Below are 20,706 nucleotides of genomic sequence, written 5' to 3'. Positions count from 1 at the left end.
TTTCCTGATAGCTGGCATATGGGGTAGCACGAGGCACGACCTGGTGGTGGTGGGGATGGGCATTGCCGCACACAGCAGACCCCTCACAGGGCTCTTAGGGGGCATGCAGGGGGGTTTATATGGGATAACACAAGGCAAGACATAGCGGTGGTGGGGATGGCGCGGATGGCATTGCTACACACAGCAGACCCCTCACAGGGCTCTTAGGGGGCATGCAGGGGGGTTTATATGGGATAACACAAGCAAGACATAGTGGTGGTGGGGATGGACATTGCCACACACAGTCACAGGGCTCTTAGGGGGCATGCAGGGGGGTTTATATGGGATAACACAAGGCAAGACATAGTGGTGGTGGGGATGGACATTGCTACACACAGCAGACCCCTCACAGGGCTCTTAGGGGACATGGAGGGGGGTTTATATGGGGTAGCACGAGGCACGACCTGGTGTTGATGGGGATGGGAATTGCTACACACAGCAGACCCCTCATAGGGCTCTTAGGGGGCATGGAGGGGGGCTAAAAGGGCTTTGGGACTGCTCAGGGTGTGCTGGGTATCTGGCATTGCATGGAGAGGACAGTTCTTTTCCAGAGCACTTTGGGTTGAAAAAAGCCTGCAGTGGGTTTTTCCAGTGCTCTGCATGGTGGTAATGCCATCACCCCCCATCGCTCACTTTGGATGTGACATAAAATAACCACATTTTCTCCCCTCAGAATAAGGAAACAACAGTGGGGAACTCAGCACCCCAGGGCTGTGGGGCTGCACACCCCAATACGGATGGGGCCATGCATTGAAATCCCCTCGGTGGAGATTTCCCCCAAACTTCATGGGTCTTTTTGCACAGTTCCCATAGAGCTGCAGACCCTCACAGTGCGGGGTCCCATCACCCTGAGCCGTTCTCTGTGGTCTCCCTTTGCTTGTGGTCTCTCATTGCATGCATGGGGAAGGGGATCTCAGTGCCACCTCTGCATACTCGGTCTGCAACACAGGGAGAGGAGGGGGAGGTGTTAAAACACACGTGGGAAGAAATGAGTGCCCCTATGTCCCACAGCAATGCTCACAGCTGAATCTTAAGGGGGGGGTTCTGGGGTGTAAGAGGAAGCAGAGCAGGGCTGGGGGAGGGGAAAAAGAGTAGAAAGGGCAAAAGGAGGAGAAGAAAAAGAGTAAAAAAGGGTTAAAAGAGAGAAAAATAAAGGCAAAAAAGGGGGAGGAGGGAAAGAGATATAAATCAGGCAGCCCAGGATGGGGGGGCAACTCACCTCCTGGCTTCGTTCTGTAGCTCAATGGGGTGGTAGTGGGGGTCTGCACTGCCGGGGGGGCTGTGGGGCTCCGGGACCCCCATTGTAGGGCTTTGTGCAGAGCTGCAGCATCAGTTGGATGGTGATGGTGAGGACTGAGGGCAGCAGAACCACCGGCAGCCACTGCAGGCACTGTGCTGTAGGGTGGGGGGGGAACATGGGGATGGGTTTTGTAGTGGTCACATAATGGTTATGATTGATGTAAGGGTGGGATGGGAGGATTGGAGCATGGTTGGAGCACTGGGCTGTGCAGCAGTGGGGGATTTCAGCACATGGGGATGTGAGGAGATGGGGGAAAGGGGTTTCCAGAGTGCACCCAATGGGGAACAGATGGCAGAATTGGGGTGGGATGGGCTGATAGGGGCTGGGGTCTGTTGGGAGGGGGAACAACGGGCTCAGTGCCATCCCCATGTCCTTCACTGAGTGGGTTTTGCTACAGAGTGCAGAGCTGAAGCATCCCTGGACCCAGTGAGCACAGAGCAAAGCTGTACCCCATGGTACCCATAGTTATATCCATGCAAGCAGGGGATAGAGCAGAGCAATGGGAGCTGACCTGTGCTGCTGGGCTGGCTGGTGGTCACAGTGATGGCCTGTGCTGCTCTGCATGGCTGTGCACCCCACGGTGCCATCCCACTGCTCAGCTGTGAGCCAGGTGAGGCTCCAGCCACTACGTTCATCCATAGAGGCGGCCATCACCGGGTGACTGACATTGCTGTGGTGCCAATGGATGATGTCCCATCCCTCAGGGACATCATAGAGGTGGCAGAGCAGAGGGATGGCAGCTGAGGGTGGCTCACGCAGCTCCATATCCATAGGCAGCAGGATGGAGAGAGTGGGCTCTGCAGCACCTGCAGGCAATGGGGACATTGATGGGGTGATGGCAGTGCCGGAGCCCTGCAGCACCGAGCTGTGTCCTCATCCCCCACCTGCTTTGTCCCCAGGATGTCCCAATACTCACCTGTGACCACCAGCCTGGTGCCATTCCCAAACTCAAAGGGATAAGCGGTGGAACTGCAGTAATAAAAGCCAGAGTCCTCCAGCTGCACAGCGCTGATGTAAAGGGAAAACAATCCCTCTGCTCTCACCATCACGGAGTATTTTCCATCTGAACGTGAGGAATTCAAGCTCTGATAGATGGAGTGCAACCTGTTGCCCTGCAGCTCCCGGTACCAATTCACATCCCAAAGCCGATCCGCAATCCGGTCTCTATCAGTGCTGCAGTTCAGCTCTGCTGTGTGCCCAGGGCGGACCCAAAGCTGTGCAGGGCTCTGCAGGATCCATATCTTTGCCAAAGCAGCTCCTATGGGGTGAGAGGGTCTGAGTGTGGGGCAAGCCCCAAATCGGGGCCATTTGGGGTTTTACTGGCATTTGGCAACTCGGAGCCCTTTGATGGGTGCTGATTGCTGCCCCCAGAGCTCAGTGCTGCCTCAACACCAGCACAAATCCTATGGGGAAAGGGAATTCTGTGGGTCTGAGATGGTGCTACGCAGAGCTGCCCTGCCCTGGGTGAGGGGTGTCATCCCCATGTTGAAGGTGGGACACGGGGAGGGAAGGCAGCGGTGCTCAGTGGATCCGCCATTGCATCCGAACTGCAACAGAGATCGCACTGAGAATTTAAGGCTAAAAGCAAATATCATGGAGAAACCAAACCCTACATCAAATCACACCAATGTGAGCCCCCCTCCCTCTGCTTGGACCACTCAGCCAATGCTAAGAGCTACAGGGAGCAGAAAATGGGGCTGGGGCAGCACATACCGGGCAGCAGCAGAATGGCACCGGCTGGGCTGCAGGGCATGCTTGGATGGAGCTGAGCTCAGCTGCACGGCTTCAGGCTGCTCTCAGCTCTTGCAGAGAGCTCTGAGTGGGAGACTTGGGGTGGGACGGGACCCTGAGGCCGAGGAGGAGCCTTCCTGGGCCGCATCCTGCAGCCGAGGTTATGGCTGATGTGACACCCAATGCGCCCGGGTTGCATTTAGGGGCACACAAAGAGGGGAGGGGGTAACTTTGGGAAGGGGACAGAGATGGTGCCCATGCAGGACATCAGGGGGTGGGGGATGCAGAGAGACAGGGGGGACATGGGCTGCTGGGGGTCATGGGTGGGGTGAGGGCAGCTCATTTGAGCTCCATGTGGTTCACATTCACCTCGCTCATTTTATCCCCCCCCCCCTCTGTTGTTTTGTCACCTTGCTGTTGTTTGCTTGCACACAGCCCCCGTTGTTGCCATCCCCCACCCTTCTTGCTGCCCTCAGACCGTTGGGTTTCCAGCATCTTGCCGTCTTTGCTCGACCACAACAACAGAGCAGGGCGGGCAGCGCCAGGGGAGCAAAACTGCCTTCAGTCCTTTGCCCTTTGAAGGCCACTTTGGTGAGAACCCGAGGTGAGGATGGCAGCAGGGGGGGGATTTTCATCCCCAGAAGGTCTTTGGCACTGCAGCACACTGTGGTTGGCAGTGCTGGGTGCTGGGACTGCTTTCTTTCACCCCATAGGTGGGGGGCAGAGGGTCCTTGAGGGGCCATCTCCAGCCCTGAGCATTGCAGAGGAGGTTAAAAACCCAAATACTTGTGTTTTCACCCCTAAATATGAGTCCCACACAGTACTTGGCTTGAGAGCTGGGGTGTGATCCTGCAAACCCAGAGCAGGATATGATCCCTGTGGGGACAGCACGGTCCTTATAGGGCCACTGCAACTCTCCTGGGGGCACCACTTCCATGTGGGGTCACCATCATCCTCCTGGAGAGGCCACAACACTCATGGGGACACCACGAACCTCACAGGAGCATTGAGATCCATATGGGGACACTGAGACCTTCATGGGGACATTGAGACCCTCATGGGGACACTGAGACTCTCATGGGGACACTGAGACACTCGTGGGGACACTGAGACTCTCATGGGGACACTGAGACCCTCATGGGGATACTGAAACCCTCATGGGGACACTGAGACTCTCATGGGGACACTGAGACCCTCATGGGGACACTGAGACTCTCATGGGGAACACTGAGACTCTTCATGCGGGACCTGGAGAACTCGTGGGGACACTGAAACCCTCATGAGGCCACTGTGCCACTTATGGGGCTGATTCCTTTTGGGACACCATATTCCTCATGCGGACACTCCATCCCTTATGGAGACATCCAAGCCACGTGGGGACGCCACGATCCTCATAGAGACCTCACAACCCTCCTGGGGACACCATGACCTACCCTTATAGGAAAAAAGTGACTCTGATGGTTATGTGGTATCCACGTGGCCAGGAAACGCTGCTGCCAGGGCCAATGCTTTGAGCAGCGCCCTGCAGAAGGGCTGCACATCACTGATGGCACCGGGGGGTTCCTCCTTCATGGTGGTGGCTGTGAGGCTGCTGCCGCTGTGCATGGGTGTGTATTGGGGCTGGGGGGTCTTAATGCTAACAGGGTGCTGGGGTTGGGGCTGGTGGTGACCCCAACTCAGTCCCTGCAGAACTGCTGGAGCTGTGGCAGCCGGATCCCATCCCATCCCACCTGGGGATGAAGTGAGCATCAGATGCGTTGCAGATAGGAAGATGGATGGTGCAGGTAAAGTGCAGTGGTTCCAACGCAGCCCCGGAGAGCCGCCCCGACTGCTTCTGAGCTGCATAGATGGAAAGCAGGATGGATTCTCCTGTGAGTGTCAGAGGGATTACGCTGTGCTGCACATCCAGGCTGCTCACCCCAAGGACGCTGCTCTATACCTCTGTGCGGCTTCCACCGGCTCCAAGCTGCAGTTTGGCAATGGCACCGTGCTGCTGGTGGGAGGTAGGAAAGTGTGGGGGGACCCCCAAGGATCCATTGGATGGGAACACCATCATAACCACTGAGTGGGACCCCTCCTCACCTCACACAGCCCCCTCCTCCTCCCCACCAAAGGGCATCTCCATGCCCTCCAATGGGTCGGGACCCCCACATCTCTCCATTGGTTGGGACTCTCCATGCTGCCCTCACTGTGTGGGACACCCCCCATGTCACCCCACTAAATGAGACCCCCATGGACCCCCCATGAGTTTAACCCCAAAGCTCCCCCATTGCGTGTTGTCCACCTTCCACATCCTCCCTATTGAAATGGACCCTTGTGCCTCCCCCAGTGATTGTGACCCCCATGTCCCTCCCTGAAACAGACCCCCCCACACCCCCTGGCACTATATGGGGGTCCCCACTGAGCTCTCTTTCTGCAGACAGCTGGAGGACCCACAGCTGGGTGCAGGTTCTGGCCGCCCGTGGGTCCCCCCATTCCCCCCTCAATGCAGTCTGTGCTGTGGGTGCCTCTGGTGGCCCCATCATCATCTCCTGGCCAAGGGGGGACCGTCCCCAGGAGGTGCTGGGGCTGGGGAACAGCACAGAGCTGCTGCTCAGCCCTGGGGGGCCGGGGGGGCTCTGTGAGGTTCACTTCAATGCTTCTGGGCCCCACATTCAGAGGAGCACAGAGATGCATGAGGCGGTAGGTAAGCACAGGGTTGGAAGGATGGGGGGGAAAGGAGGGTGGGGTGAACCCTCTTTGTAGCTCCTTCCAGCCACGTGGGGGGAGAAACTGGTGTAATACAGGGATGGGGATCAGAGGAGAGTAATGTGGGGGTCAATGGGATCATTGTGGCTGTTGTGGGGTCATGAGAGGAGGCAATGGGGTCCATTGGGGGACAAAGCAGTCTGTGTGGCAGTGATGGGACACAGGTTGGTCCCCAGGTGGCTGCCCACTGCCTAGCACTGTGGGAATGGCCATGGCTGGGATGCTGCTGCTGCTGCTCAGCCTCTGCCTCAGCACCTGCTGCCTCCTCCCTACATGGGCAGGTAAGGAGTGGGGCAGGGAGGGGGTGTCCTCCAGCCCCTGCTGACCCCCACTGTCCTGTGTACCCCTATGGGGCTGCTGCATCCAGTTCCACCATCCTCAATTGCCCCCACCCTCATTTTCCCTCCATCTTCTACCTCCCCATCACCCCAGCCCAGTGCTGGAGCCATGTTCCTGTCCCATCATCAGGCCATCAGCCAACGGTCCCAGAGCCTCCAGGAACACAGGTGGGGGTCCTGGTGGGGGTGGTGGGGTGGACAGTGGTGGACAGTGAGGGGATGTGGGGGACAAAGGGGGGCAATGGGGTGTAAATGAGGGGCAATGAGAGGCAATGAGGGGCAATGAGGGGCAATGAGGGGCAATGAGGGGCAGTGGGGGGGGGGCATATGGGAAATAAATGAGGGCAATGAGGGGCCACAGGTGGCAATGGGGGATGTAGGGGATAATGGGGGACAATGGGGTGTCAGTGAGGGGCAATGGGTGTCAGTGGGGAGATGTGAGGGGTGATGGGGACAATGGAGTGGCAATGAGGGACAGTGGGTGACAATGAGGGGCAATGGGTGGCAATGAGGGGGGATGTGGGAGACAAATGGGGGCAATGAGGGGCACTGGGTGGCAGTGGGGGGATGTAGGGGATAATGGGAGACAATGGGGTGTCAGTGAGGGGCAATGGGTGGCAATGGGGGGACGTGAGGGATGATGGAGAGTAATGGGGAGCAATGAGGGTGGCAATGGGGGGATGTGGGAGACAAATGGGGGCAGTGAGGGGCAATGGATGGCAATGAGGGGGATGTGGGAAACAAATGGGGGCAATGAGGGGCCACGGGTGGCAATAGGGGATGTAGGGGATAATGGGGGACAATGGGGTGTCAGTGAGGGGCAATAGGTGGCAATGGGAGGACATGAGGGATGATGGGGAGCAATGGGGAGCAATGAGGGTGGCAATGGGGGGGGATGTGGGAAACAAATGGGGGCAATGAGGGGCCACGGGTGGCAATGGGGGGATGTGGGGAATGATGGGGACAATGGAGTGGCAGTGAGGGGCAATGGGTGGCAACGGGGGGACATGAGCGATGATGGGGAGCAATGGGGAGCAATGAGGGTGGCAATGGGTTCCATGTGGAGGTTCCATGGGGGACTGTGTGGGGGTATAATGAGGCCCTTGTGAAGATGGTGGGAGGTGACAGAGGATATAATAGGGCTGGAGCCACAGCAATGGTGCTGGTGCTATAGGGAGAGCTGATGTACGCACACCTCCCCCTATCCGGATCCACACTGCCATGACACCACCAGTCCCCATAGCCCATACTGTGGCTTCCCCGGCCGCTTTACCCAAAAGACAAAGAAATAAAGGCCTTTAAGCCTCAAAAACAACCCGACCCACAGCGTGCTGCTCTCGTTCCGTCCCCCCAACCCACCCCACACCGACCCTATTCATTGTAATGAGACCTCCCACCGCCAGGGGGCGCTGTCCGCTCTCCGCTCTATCCCGGCCTACAACTTCCGTCGTGCCCCGCGGCCTCTCCGCCCCCCGCCCCCCCCCCAGGCCGCCATGGGGGCCGCCGTGTTCTTCGGTTGTGCCGGGATCGCCTTCGGCCCAGCGCTCGCCCTCGTGTTGTTAACGGTGGCGGCGGAACCGCTGCGGGTCATTATCCTGGTGGCGGGGTGAGAGTGGGCCTGGGGCGGGGGGAGGGCTCTGAGGGGGGTATTGGGGGTCTTTAGGGTCCATAGGGGTTACTGGGGGCCTTTAGGGTCCCTAGGAGTTACTGGGGGGCCTTTAGGGCCCATAGGGAGTACTGGGGGCCTTTAAGACCCATAGAGAGTACTGGGGGCCTTTAAGACCCATAGAAGGTACTTGGGGGCCTTTAAGGCCCATAGGGGGTACTTGGGGGCCTTTAGGGCCCATAGGGGGTATTGGGGGCCTTTAAGGCCCACTGGGGGTATTAGAGGCCTTTAAGGCCCATATTGGGTACTTGGGGGCCTTTACGGTTCTTAGGGGGTATTAGAGGCCTTTAAGACCCATAGAAGGTACTTGGGGACCTTTAGGGTCCATAGGGGTTATTGGGGATCTTTAGGGCCCATAGGGGGTATTAGAGGCCTTTAAGTTCCATGGGGGGTATTGGGGGCCTTTAGGGCCCATAGAGGTATTGGGGGCCTTCAGGGTCCATAGGGGGTATTAGAGGCCTTTAAGGCCCATAGAAGGTACTTGGGGACCTTTAGGGTCCATAGGGGTTATTGGGGATCTTTAGGGCCCATAGGGGTATTGGGGGCCTTCAGGGTCCATAGGGGGTATTAGAGGCCTTTAAGTTCCATGGGGGGTATTGGGGGCCTTTAGGGCCCATAGAGGTATTGGGGGCCTTCAGGGTCCATAGGGGGTATTAGAGGCCTTTAAGGCCCATAGAAGGTACATGGGGACCTTTAGGGTCCATAGGGGGTATTGGGGGCCTTTAAGGCCCATAGGGGGTACTTGAGGTCCTTTAGGGTCCATAGGGGTTACTGGGGGCCTTTAAGGCCCATAGGGGGTACTTGGGGGCCTTTAGGGTCCATAGGGGCTATTGGGGGCCTTTAGGGTCCCTAGGGGGTGTTGGGGGCCTTTAGGGCCCATAGGGGGTACTGGGGGCCTTTAGGGCCCATAGGGGGTACTGGGGGCCTTTAGGGCCCATAAGGGGTACTGGGGGCCTTTAGGGCCCATAGGGGGTACTGGGGGCCTTTAGGGCCCATAGGGGGTACTGGGGGCCTTTAGGGCCCATAGGGGGTACTGGGGGCCTGTAAGGCCCATAGGGGGTATTGGGGGCCTTTAGGGCCCATATTGGGTATTGGGGGCCTTTAGGGCCCATAGGGGGTACTTGGGGGCCTTTAGGGTCCATAGGGGTTACTGGGGGCCTTTAGGGCCAATAGCGGGTATTGGGGGCCTTTAGGGTCCCTAGGGGGTATTGGGGGCCTTTAGGGTCCATAGGGGGTACTTGGGGGCCTTTAGGGTCCGTAGGGGGTATTGGGGGCCTTTAGGGTCCATAGGGGGTATTGAGGGCCTTTAGAGCCCATCGGGGGTACTGGGGGCCTTTAAGGCCCATAGGGGGTATTGGGGGCCTTTAGGGTCCATAGGGGGTACTGGGGCCTTTAAGGCCCATAGGGGGTATTTGGGAGCCTTTAGGGCCCATAGGAAGGCGCTTGAGGGGCTGCTGGGGACCCACAGGGGTTGTCTGGGGACCGTGGGGGGGACCAGGAGCAGCTAAGGGGGGGGGTGGTACTGAGGTCCGCTGGGGGGCTGAGTGGGACTTCAGGGCCCATTGAGGTGGGTGTGGGAGGGCTGTGGGGGTATTGAAGGGCCTGAGGTGCTGCCTGGTGGGCCTGGAAAGGGCCTTGGGGGGCTGTGGGGTGTTGGTGGCTCTGGGGATCTTTGGGGGGTTGTGGGAGGGCAGGTGGGGATGCAGCAGGGATGCAAGGCCTCCTCTCCTTGGGAGTCTGGCCTGTTGTGCCTGGCCTGGTGCTGTTACTGGGGCAGGTTTGGTGGCATGGCCCCTTTGTGCCTCCCCCACCCCACCAGGGGAAGTGTTATCTGTCATGGTTGGTCCCCAGATCACGGCTCCTGCCAGGGCTTTGCCGCTGCCATGGGTTAATGCAGGGCTTCTCTGTCTGGGAAGGAGACAGGGGTGGCTCTGAGCTGACCCTTTCTCACTTGTTCTCATCTTGACTGTGCAACCCTTGACTGAACCTTCCTCAGGTGCAGAACTGAGCACCTTTCCCTGCTCCCTAGGGCAGCAGCTGTCTGCAGAAAAGCTTGACGTGGCCCTGAGAGAGAAAGGAAGATTTCTGTCTTCAAATCTGTTTGATTTTCAGCTGTGAGCTTCCTCGGGCAGATTGTTACAGCTCACGTGACAGTGATCAAACAGCAGACACTGCCACCAAAAACTTCCCATGCTGAACGTGTGACCTGGAGCCAAAACAAACCACAGCAGCAGCTGATGGCTCAGTGTGTCATAGATCTTGATTGGAAGTGCTGCTGGGGTTCCCTGTCTCAGCCCGCTGTTCTCTCTTTGCAGGGCGTTTTTCTGGCTGGTCTCACTGCTCCTGGCTTCTCTCATCTGGTTCATTTCAGTCCATCTCAGCGACCAGGGCAATGCCAGACTTCAGTATGGCCTCCTCATCTTTGGAGCTGCTGTCTCCGTCCTGCTGCAGGAGGCTTTCAGATTTGCCTACTACAAGCTGCTCAAGTAAGGGCCCATCCATGGGCAGCACTCCTCACTCCCTCAGCCTGAGTCCTTTCAAGCTGTGTATTGACTTTCTGGTATATGTGATCACTGCTGATCTCTGATTTTTATCCACAAAGATTCTTCCTCCTTAGATCCTGCACTGGAGCTTCACTCCAGACTTGGTTATAACCACCCCCATTCCATCCTGTTTAACAAAGCAGGGCAGATCCCCACTCAGGCCCTGTTCCTCCCCACCTCCTCACACTTTCCCTTCTGCCCAAGCAGGAAAGCAGATGAAGGCCTGGCTACGATCAGCGAGGACGGCCGGTCACCCATCTCTCTCAAGCAGATGGCGTACGGTGAGCATAGAACCAAGCAGGCATCAGGTGGGCACTGCATACAGCACAGTCACAGTTGGTCATAGCTGATGTCATTGTCCCCTCTGCAGTGTCAGGTCTGTCCTTTGGCATCATCAGTGGCGTGTTCTCAGTCATTAATATCCTGGCAGACTCCATTGGGCCGGGCATCGTTGGGATCCATGGGGACTCACCGTACTATTTCATCACCTCGGGTGAGGCTGGGGGCTGGCTTGGGTCCTGCCCCACCACAGCAGGGAAGCGTGGGGGGCTCTAAAGGGGTTCTGTGTCACCCTCTTCCCGCAGCATTCCTTACCATGGCCGTCGTTTTGCTCCACACCTTCTGGGGAGTGATTTTCTTTGACGCCTGTGAAAAACGCCGTTACTGGTGCTTGGGGCTGGTTGTCATCAGTCACCTCGTTACGTCGGGGCTGGTGAGTTTGGTATACTGGAGCAGACTACCTCTGCACCAAAAGCTGTCCCCCAGGTAAAGCTGGGTGTCATCAGGTGCCCATCTGGGGGCAGGGAGGGGATTATAAGGACCCCCACCTGGGGTCTCAGGCTCCCTCTCTGCTTCAGAGGTGTGGGGCAATTCCTGTCTCCCTTGTGCAGCTTGTGGCCAGGGCAACCTGTTGTGCTGTGGCTTGGGGATGTGGGATTTAAGCAGGGTTAGTGGAGGGCTGCGGGTCAGCTGGAGGATTATTTGCTAAGCCCCTGGTGGGAAACTTGTAGGCAGGAGTTTTAGCCAGGCTTACCGGAGCACCACCGTGCTTGGAAGCAGCTACATGAGAGGAGGGCTCCCCTTTCTATATTCCAAATCACAAGGGCCTTGGAGGTGCCTGGTGTGGCTGGTAGGTGGTAATGTTCCTAACTGTTCTCTGCCTCTGCAGACATTCCTGAACCCCTGGTACGTGGCCAGCCTGGTCCCCATTTACATCATCACCTTCTGTATGGGCATCTGGGCCTTCTTCACAGCTGGGGGCTCCTTCCACAACATCCTCAAGTGCCTCTCCTGTAAGAAGTGGGCTGGGCAGGGAGGGGCATCTGATATGGGGTGTCAATGCAGCTAAATGTGGTTGTTTGTGGTCTGATTTTTGTGTGGAGCTAAGAGTTGGATTCAGTGATCCTTATGGGTCCTTTCCAGCTCGGGATCTCATATGGTTCTGTGCCCTGTGGGCATTTGGGTGGGTCATCCCCTGCTGCCAGGGTGCAGGGAGATCTGTGGGCTTTGGGTGGCATCAACTGAGGGGATGTGGGAGGATGGGTGTCACCTGGACCTGCCTGCCTGTCCCCAAGCAGCAGCTGCATCTCCTGGCTTTTGGGGGACTTATATTAAGCCCCAACCCCAAAACAGCCCCACTCTCTCTGTTGCTAAACGCTCATCTTCTTCCTTCCTTTCTGGGACTCCCTCCCCAGGCAAGCAGGAGGATGACAGCAGAGTGATGATGTACTCAGCACTGCAGGTGCCTTTTGAGGACTGAGCAGCGACAGCAGCCCTGCCTGCCTGCACCGCCTCGATACCCAAGTGCCCTGTTTTTGCCAGCTGGGAGGTCTCAGTACTGCCTTCACTTATGCTGAGGCTGTGAGGCTCCAAGCGGTGCCAGGGCAGCCTGGGGAAGGTTTGCTCCTCTGGAGCTCCCAGATGGCTCTGCTGGGTTCAGCTCAGCCCCAGTGCAGCCCCACTGAACAACCCTCTTGCCCACCCTGACCCAGAGCTGGGGCACAAACTCTGCTCCCAGCCCCATCCCTTCCCTACTGCCCACTCTGAGCACCTATAGGGGCAGTTTCTGCCCGGTGCCATGCTGTAGCCTCATGGGCACCTCTGGCCATAGCGCTCCCATTAGCTTTGTTAGTGACTTCTCATTAGACTTTTACAGGGTATCTCTGAGGGTGAGCATTGGGAGAAGATCCAGGTGCCTCTGGGGCTGCTGCAGTGCCCCCCAGGCATGGGGGAGAGGACCCCCCTCCTTCACCCTCCCCATTGAGGGGCTCTGGGCTGTGACTCTGGGACCACCCCCCTCCCCAGTGTTCAATCCCACTCTCCCATTCCCCTTTTGTTTTTGGGATGATCTCTGTTTTGAGGGCACAGAGCCCCCCTCCCTCCTATAACCAGCAAGGGGTTGGGGGCTGCTCTGCCCTCCCCAGCTTGCTGCTCTCCCATTCTGTTTTGTTATTATTATATTTCCAAGTGTCTGGGAGCTGCTTTGTGATCTGGGGGAGGGAAGGAGTCTTAAATTATTTTTTTGATTCAAAGTAAAACCCTTTTAATAGTGATGAGCATTCATGGCACCGAGATTTTTCTGGGATGGGGGTGAAATTTGGGGAGGGGGGAATGGGGATCAGTGCTCTGCAACTTGATCTGCCTCCAGCCCCCCCAGCTGTGGGGTTGGGAAGGGGCTTTACTTCCAATGGGGGCCCCTTTTGGAGGGCTGAGCCCCACTACACTCATCCTAAGGGGGGCCCTTCCTGGCTCAGGGTTGGTGACTCTCATCTGAAGCCGCGCGTCGGGAGGAGGCCTTGAAAACGACGTCCTGTTCCTGGGTCTTCTGGGTGCTGCCTTGCAAGAGAATGGCCAGGATGAGACCCTCCATGAGGATTTGGGGGGGGTCCCAGTGTGGGCCCCCCCACCACAAACCCTCCTCTTTGGTGGTGAGGGTTCATTATGGGGGTCTCTCACCAAAGCCGTTTGTTCACAAAGTGAACAGCGAGGAAGAGGCCGAAGCAGCCGAGGACGGTACCAAAAACGATGGCAATGACTTCACCTGTGTGTGACCCCACAGAGGGGGGCTCAGGGCAAGAAAGGGGTGACCCCCACCCCTAAGAGCTGCCGTGGTTGTGCTTTACCTGTTGAATACCCCTGGGAACCTGCAAGAGAAGAGCCCAAACTGAGTGCTGAGGGCCTTCGTGGGGTCCCCTGCATCCATCCCCGAGCTTAATTCTTACTGCTGAAGGATGCCAACACTGGACGCTGGTTGAGGTCTTGGGGGTCCCTAAAATTGTCCTCCAGGTGTTCAACTGAGGGCTCATCAGCTGCTGTAGCATACAGGGAACCCTGCAGCTGCTCCAGCTGCAATGGGAACAGACTGGCTGCAACCTCATTCCTCACCCCAACAACCCCAAAAGCCCCCAAAGCTGTACCTGTGCCATGCTGATGCGGACAGGCTGCTGGAACACGGTCCAAATCACGCTCTGCAAGCACGGCGGGGTGGTCAGGGACCCATTGTAGCGGTAATAGCGGTCCAGGCGCTTGGGCAGCAGCTCCTGCACGTTGAAGGAGGGGATGGACGTTGTCTGCCCTGCAAGGGACAGCAGTGTGGGGTCCCCCTTGCCTGCACTGTCCCCTCTGTTGTCTCCTATGCGCTGCCCTCTCGCTCGCACGCCGCCGTCTCACCAGCGTAGCGGATGCTGCCCAAATGGCTCAGGATGTTGGCGTAGGCGGCGTTGGGTTCATCACCAACCTTAAGGGGGGATAAGAGGGGCTCAGAGCTGTGCTGTAGGGCTGGGGGGTGGTTGGGGGGCTGTACCCAACCCCATACCTCCAATAGGACTCCAAGCACGGCCAGCCCGGCTGCGTGGTGCTGCGCCTCGCTGGCGTTGGCGTAGCGCTCCGCGTCGTAGTGCACCACATGCATCTGCAGCACCGTGGGGCTGGGACCCCCAGCTGTGCCCTGTGCCCCACACCCTACCCCACATCCTGCCCCTGTCCCATCCTGGGCCCATTCTGTGCTGGTTTTTGCACCTATATCCATCCCCCACACCCATTCCCATGCTGTTTCTTGCACCTGGACCTATTCTTGCACTCATTCCCATACCCACACTCATTCCCATACCCATTCCCATGCCATTTCCCAGACCTAGAGCCATTCACCTACCCCTTGCTGCACCCAGACCCATCCCAGAGCCCATTTCTCATATCCGTTCCTACACCATTCCCATGCCATTTCCCAGACCCTTTACCATTCCCATGTTGATCCCCACACCCAAACCCATTCCTGCACCCATTTCCCTCACTTGGACACATTCCTCTACCTGTTCCCATACCATTTCCCACACCCAGACCCATTCCTGTGCCAGTTCCCATACCTTTTCCCACCCCTCTACCCATTCCCATACCATTTCCCACACCCAAACCCATTCCCATACCTGTTCCCATACCACTTCCCACATCCATACCCATTCCTGAGCCCATTTCCCACACCCAAACCCATTCCCACACCTGTTCCCATACCATTTCCCACATCCATACCCATTCCTGAGCCCATTTCTCACACCCAAACCCATTCCCACACACCCCTTATACCTCTGCGGGTGCCCGGTGCCCATCTAGGAGGTGCTCAGCCCCCTCTGTATGACCACTCCGACCCCAATGAAAGTGGAGCTGTACAGCAGCAAAGCTTCGGGGCAGCCCCTCCAGGCGTAGGGTGGGTGGCAGAGCCAGCATCACTGCAAGTAATACCACAATGTGGGGGCTGAGAAGGGCTGTGATGGGACCCCCACCACCTCCCCCAGACTCTGTTCTTACCTGTGTGGCCGTTGTTGGTGAGGCTGAAGGTGGGGACAAGGGGGTGGTTGTACCCCATAGGGCGGATGGGGGGCAGTGAGGGGTCATGTAGCACCCTCTGCGTTGTAATGTCAATGGGGGATTGGGATTGGCCCCCGCATGCAGAGTGTCCCTCAGACCAGTGATGCTGCCCTTGGGGACCTGTGGGGTGACAGCATGAGGACCCCAATAGGGCCAGCGCTCCCCATAGCCCTATAGCACACCCAGAGCATCACGTGGACCTAAATGCTGTTGTTTTCCCCCCAAAAGCCATTGTTTTTGCCCTCCCAAAATCTGGCCCCTTGGGGACATCGGTGACGTTCCCAGCCTGGTGCCACCACTAATCTGGGGACATTTTTCCAGCTGGTGAAGCAGGGACAAAAGCAGCCACTCAGACGACCTGCTCTGACCCCATAGCAAGTGGCACCCGTGGGGTCCCCATCCCCACCAAGGGGTTTAACGGGGATTTGGCCGTGGATGGACCCTAATTGGATTTGGCAGCCGAAGCGGGGCCCTGAGCCTTATATAAAGGAGTACAATGGGCCCATTGGGGTCTTGGTATTGAAGGGGGGGTGGTGTGGGGGCCCCATCATCCATCCAGCAGCTTCTTACTATGGGTGGGATGAGGTTTATGGGGGTGGTTGCCCACGGAGCACCTTCCTATTTAGGGGGACCCTTCTGCTCTGCGGCAACATTGGGGCTGGACCCTGAGTTACAGTGAGGTGTTGGGGGGGGGGCAATAGGGATTTGGGGTGGGGTGACCCCGCGTTCCATTGAGGTGTCTGGAGGGGGGCAATGGGGATTTGGGGTGGGAATGAGGCACCCAAAGCAAAGGCAATGGGGAACTGGGGTGACCCCAGGTGCCACTGAGGTGCCTGTACGGGGGGGCTCACCCCAGTGCTGCTGCATGGACCCCACTCACCCTCATACGTCCAATGGGAACCTGTGGAGGAAGCAGAGCTGTTGGGGAACTCTGAAGGGGGGTACAGGGCTTTAAGGGGGTCCCCCAACCCAGGGGATCCCCGGACCCTTCCCCACGGCCACACGGAAGGGTTGACATCAATGGGGAGCTGCAAAATAGGGTGAATTCCTGCAGAAATGGGCAAAATTGGGGGGGGGGGGGCACTCACCATCAGGCAGAGCAGGGCACAGAGCCCCCAGCAGCAGGAGGGCACGCAGCATGGTGGGGGGGGGGGAGCTGCTGGGTGCTGCTGCCCGGCCTTAAATACCCCCCCCTTGGGAATTCCTCCCCCCCGTGGAGGTGGGAATGAGGATGGGGAGGGATGGAGGAGCGGAGCAGGGCGGTGGGAGGGAGGGTGAGGGGGGTCCAATGGGATGGAAGGGGGGCGTTGGGTTGGAGGGGGGGCATTGTGGCGCTGTGGGGTAGGGAGGGAACGTTATGGGGGTAGTGAGGACTTGGGGGGGCTCTGTGTGCTGGAGGGGTTGTAGGGTTTGGGGGGCATATGTGGGGAACACTATGGGGGTAAATATGGAGGCATTGGGTGGGGGGCACTTATGGGGCAGGCCGCTGGGGTAGCTGGGAGGCACTGGGGAGGGCATTGAGATGGTACTGGGGAATGATGGGGAAGGGCTCAAGGGGGGAACGTTATGGGTAGTGGGACTTGGGGGCTCTGTGTGCTGGAGGGGTTGTTAGGGTTTGGTGGGGGCACATGGGAGGTAATTGGGGGGGCACCCTATGGGGTAATTGGGAGGCATTGGGTGGGGGGCACTTGTGGGCAGCCGCTGGGTATTGGGAGCACTGGGGGGGCACTGAGATGGTACTGGGGGAGCAAGTGGGGGATGATACAAGGGGAGGGCAACAGAAGGGGGGGGATGGAGAGGAGGGTCTGATAAAGCTCCGCCCCACCCCCACGCTGCGTTCCCGCGCCCCAACGTGCGCGTCCCGCGCCCGCGCCCGCCCCCACGTGGGCGCACACGCGCCTGCCCCCCACCCCCCACCCCATTATGTAACGGCGCTGAGATAGACGCCGCGCTCCCATTGGCTGAAAGGAAGGTGGGCGGTACTGAGCTCCGTCCCGTAGTACCGGCGGGACGGGACCGCTGTGGGCTCTTCCTGAAGGTTCCGGTAACGTGGGCCGAACCGGACCGGTCCATTGAGGCCCCCCCCCGCTCCCCGCCACCCCCTGCGTTACCTCCTCCGGCCGCTAGAGGGCGCTGCGCCGCGTCACACCGCCGCCCCGCCACATGGAGGGGCGTGGCCACGGCCCCACCCTCCCAACCAATCGCCTGCGGGCAGCGTCCGCATTAGGCGCAGCGTGCGGCGGCGGCAGCCAATCAGATAAAAGGGGTGTGGCCACAAGAGGAGGCCACGCCCACTACCAGGGGTGCGACAGCCAATGGGATGTCAAGGGGCGGGGCCACGGTGGAGGCACGTGCGGCCGCGCACGTGTACGCGTGGGGTAACCGCAGCCGGGGCGGAACCGGCGCCGGTACCGGGACAGAACGAACGGGAACGAGACCGGGACGGAGGGACCGGGAGAACCGGAACCGGGCGGGCACGGCCCGGCCCAAGCGGCTGCTGCCGGCAGGTGGGTGGGTGAGGGGCGGCTGGAGTGGGGGTGGGGGGTAAAAGGGGACAGGGGGAGGGGAACCGGGAATGGAGAGGGGAGGATCGGGGTATAAAGGGGTGTAATGGGGTATAGGGGGGTTTAAAGGGGTATAATGGGGTATATGGAGGTATAAAGGGGTATAGGGGGGTATAAAGGTTATAAAGGGGATGTAAAGGGGGCATAAAGGGGGTATAAGAGTGTATAAAGGGGTATAGGGGGGTATAAGGGGGATGTAAAGGGGTATAGGGGATATGTAAAGGGGTATAAGGGGGATATAAAGGGGTATAGGGGGGTATAAGGGGTATCAAGGGGATGTAAAGGGGGCATAAAGGGGTATAAGAGTGTATAAAGGGGGTATAAAGAGGTATAAGGGGGATGTAAAGGGGTATAGGGGGATATAAGGGGGATGTAAAGGGGGCATAAAGGGGGTATAAGAGTGTATAAAGAGGATATAAAGGGGTATAAGGGGGGTATAGGGGGATATAAAGAGGTATAAGGGGGTATAAAGGGGATGTAAAGGGGGCATAAAGGGGGTGTAAGAGTGTATAAAGGGGATATAAAGGGGTATAAGGGGGTACAGGGGGATATAAAGAGGTATAAGGGGGTATAAAGGGGATGTAAAGGGGATGTAAAGGTGGTACTGGGGTTAGAAGGGCTGAAAGAGCTCAGTGGGTTACAGGAGAAATGCTATTTCATAGGTAATAAGAAGTAAAAGATGAATGGAATAAAAGATAAAAAGAAGAAAAGGTGAAAAAAAAGACAAAAAAAGGTTAAAAGACAAGATATATTAGTAAGAAGGGCCAAAAAATAAAGAGGATAAACTGCCCATCTTCCCCCCCACACCCCATTGATTTCCCCTTTTCCAGGTGATTCCGACCCCCATGGAACCCTCCCAGCGCTCCCCTGGTTCTGGTGATGGCATCAGGACTGAGACCCCCCCCAGAACCCCCCCAGGGCCCCCCCGGTCTGAACGGGGCCGTAAGAGAAAGGCTGGGGGGGACCCAGAGCTGCCCCAGTTGCCACGTGGTGCCAAGAGGCCAAAGGATGGAGATGGGGGTGCTTGGCACAGCACCACCCCCCCCAGTGATGGTGACCGGCTGTTTGCCCAAAAAGTGAGTTTTTGGGGTGAAAAAAAGCAGTGTTGACCCACCCAAATCCATTGTGGGGGTTGTTGGGGGGTCTCATAGGGATGGTGGCCTTCATCTTTCTCCTCCTCCTCCTCACAGTGCCGGGAGCTGCGGGGCTTCATCCGCCCTCTGACAGAGCTGCTCAATGGGCTGCGCATGGGGAGATATGACAAAGGTGGGTGCCCCATGATCCTAAAACCATGGCATAGGGATTTATGGCATGGGAGTTCCACCACCACGTCCCCATGGTGTCCCCTATACCCCCCTCCCCCTCCCTTCCCCATAGGATGGGAACTTAGTTCCATCCCCGTGGTCCCCTACACAGCCACCCCAAAACCTGCTCCATAGTACTGAGATTTATGATACGGGGTCTCATCTTTACGTTCCTATGTCCACCTTATGGGACAGGGATTATGGCACAGTGATTCTGTCCCCACAGTGCCCTCAGGGTTGTCCTATGGGATGGGAATTTATGCAAGGGAGCTTCATCCCTGTGTCCCCCCATGGTGTCCCCAAACTCAGACCATGGGATGGGGATTTATGCAAGGGAGCTCCATCCCTGTGTCCCCATGGTGTCCCCAAACTCACCCCATGGGATGGGGATTTATACAAGGGAGCTCCATCCCAGTGTCCCCCCATGGTGTCCCCAAACTCAGACCATGGGATGGGGATTTATGCAAGGGAGCTCCATCCCAGTGTCCCCCCATGGTGTCCCCAAACTCACCCCATGGGATGGGGGGATCCCACCCCGCAGGGCTCAGCAGCTTCCAGCAGAGTGTGGCCATGGACAGAATCCAGCGGATCATTGGTGTCCTGCAGAAGCCTGAAATGGGGTGAGTACCCACCCCCCAAACAACCCCAAGGGTCTCCTCTCTATGAGGGGCTCCACAGTCCCCCTCCCCTAAATGCTCCCCATTGTGGGGCTGGGGGCTGACGGGGCCCCCCTCCGCCCCACAGCGCGCGCTACCTGGGGACCCTGCTGCAGGTGGAGGTGATGCTCAAAGTGTGGTTCCCCCACGTCGCCCCCAAAGCCGGCCCCGATCCCGACCCCGTTGGGGTCCTCCTGCTTCTTCGTGACCGTCACAGCGCACACGGGGACGGCGCAACATCGGGGACATCAGGGGGGACATCGGGGACAACATCAGGGGTAACAACAGAGACGACACCAACAGGGACAACACACCCCAAGTGCCCCCTCCCCACCCGGACTGGGGCTCTCCCTACAACACCTGATGTGTGACCGTCCCCAACGTTGGATTTTTCTCTTCGTTTTGGTTTTTTTGGGGGGTTTATTTTTTTGGCCTTTTTTTTTCTGGTTTTTAATTGTTTGTTCGTTTGGGGTTTTATTTTTTGTTTGTTTGTTTGTTTGTTTTTTAATTATTACTTGGAAAGTTGGGAGCAGGAGGCAGCGCCCCGTCCCTGGACTGCAAGAAAGACCTCGAATGAAGCAGATATTTGGGGTCACCCCCCCCTCTTAAAACCCCATAGACACGCAGCAGAGCCGCCCCCCCCACCCCGAGCGCAGTGCCTTGGGGCCTCGCTGCAACCCCCAGGGGGTTGGGGGGCACAAGGGGACAGGGGGATGGGGGTGGGGGGCAGGCCCCCCTGCAGCAGCACAGCCTCCCCCCGGCCTCGTGCCTTCCCCGTGGGGTCTGGGGGCGCGACGCGTTCCCCCCGTGGGAGCAATAAATGGCAGCAGAGCAGCCGGGCTGGGCTGTGACAGCATCCTCTGTACTCATTCGGGGTGTTATATGGGGAGGGGGGGGGGCTGTTTTGGGGCTGACGGGGTGTGGGTTTTGTCCTCTTGGGCTCTGGTGTCCCCTGAG

At 58.2% G+C, this 20,706-nt stretch overlaps 5 protein-coding genes across 5 annotated transcripts; 3 read left to right on the top strand and 2 right to left on the bottom strand.

The window, feature by feature from the left end:
* Positions 1 to 926: 926 nt before the first annotated feature.
* On the bottom strand, positions 927 to 2,637 carry LOC116654392 (the record flags this gene model as incomplete). Its single annotated transcript, XM_032449163.1, is given in 5 exon segments — positions 927 to 977; positions 1,259 to 1,434; positions 1,851 to 1,885; positions 1,887 to 2,145; positions 2,256 to 2,637. Coding segments are annotated over 5 exon segments (903 nt in total), but the record flags the coding sequence as incomplete, so codon positions are not given.
* Positions 2,638 to 4,616: 1,979 nt separating this feature from the next.
* LOC116654399 lies at positions 4,617 to 7,471 on the top strand. Its single transcript, XM_032449175.1, is given in 7 exon segments — positions 4,617 to 4,677; positions 4,751 to 4,789; positions 4,792 to 5,073; positions 5,490 to 5,756; positions 5,995 to 6,079; positions 6,234 to 6,324; positions 7,331 to 7,471. Coding segments are annotated over 7 exon segments (876 nt in total). The 3' UTR covers positions 7,382 to 7,471.
* A 145-nt stretch (positions 7,472 to 7,616) lies between these two features.
* APH1A (aph-1 homolog A, gamma-secretase subunit) lies at positions 7,617 to 12,917 on the top strand. Its single transcript, XM_015884599.1, has 7 exons — positions 7,617 to 7,762; positions 10,138 to 10,308; positions 10,573 to 10,646; positions 10,736 to 10,858; positions 10,950 to 11,077; positions 11,534 to 11,657; positions 12,060 to 12,917. The coding sequence occupies exons 1-7, from the start codon at positions 7,650 to 7,652 to the stop codon at positions 12,122 to 12,124; spliced, it is 798 nt and encodes a 265-aa protein (XP_015740085.1). The 5' UTR covers positions 7,617 to 7,649; the 3' UTR covers positions 12,125 to 12,917.
* CA14 (carbonic anhydrase 14) lies at positions 12,507 to 17,449 on the bottom strand. The gene is made up of 12 exons (XM_032449162.1): positions 17,424 to 17,449; positions 17,209 to 17,327; positions 16,106 to 16,126; positions 15,166 to 15,345; positions 14,944 to 15,086; positions 14,180 to 14,275; positions 14,035 to 14,101; positions 13,782 to 13,939; positions 13,587 to 13,710; positions 13,488 to 13,508; positions 13,321 to 13,405; positions 12,507 to 13,196 (listed from the first exon to the last, which is right to left on the bottom strand). Exons 1-12 carry the CDS (start codon positions 17,447 to 17,449, stop codon positions 13,115 to 13,117), a joined length of 1,122 nt encoding a protein of 373 aa, XP_032305053.1. The 3' UTR covers positions 12,507 to 13,114.
* A 76-nt stretch (positions 17,450 to 17,525) lies between these two features.
* CIART (circadian associated repressor of transcription) lies at positions 17,526 to 20,605 on the top strand. Its single transcript, XM_015884598.1, has 5 exons — positions 17,526 to 17,732; positions 18,620 to 18,865; positions 18,980 to 19,055; positions 19,635 to 19,713; positions 19,838 to 20,605. The coding sequence occupies exons 1-5, from the start codon at positions 17,541 to 17,543 to the stop codon at positions 20,118 to 20,120; spliced, it is 876 nt and encodes a 291-aa protein (XP_015740084.1). The 5' UTR covers positions 17,526 to 17,540; the 3' UTR covers positions 20,121 to 20,605.
* The last annotated feature ends 101 nt before the right edge of the window (positions 20,606 to 20,706 follow it).

Source organism: Coturnix japonica, chromosome 25 (genome assembly GCF_001577835.2).
Source record: "Coturnix japonica isolate 7356 chromosome 25, Coturnix japonica 2.1, whole genome shotgun sequence".
NCBI classification, from domain to species: domain Eukaryota; kingdom Metazoa; phylum Chordata; class Aves; order Galliformes; family Phasianidae; genus Coturnix; species Coturnix japonica.
Note: the sequence above shows the minus strand (reverse complement) of the source record. Positions and strands in the feature narration are given on the sequence as shown.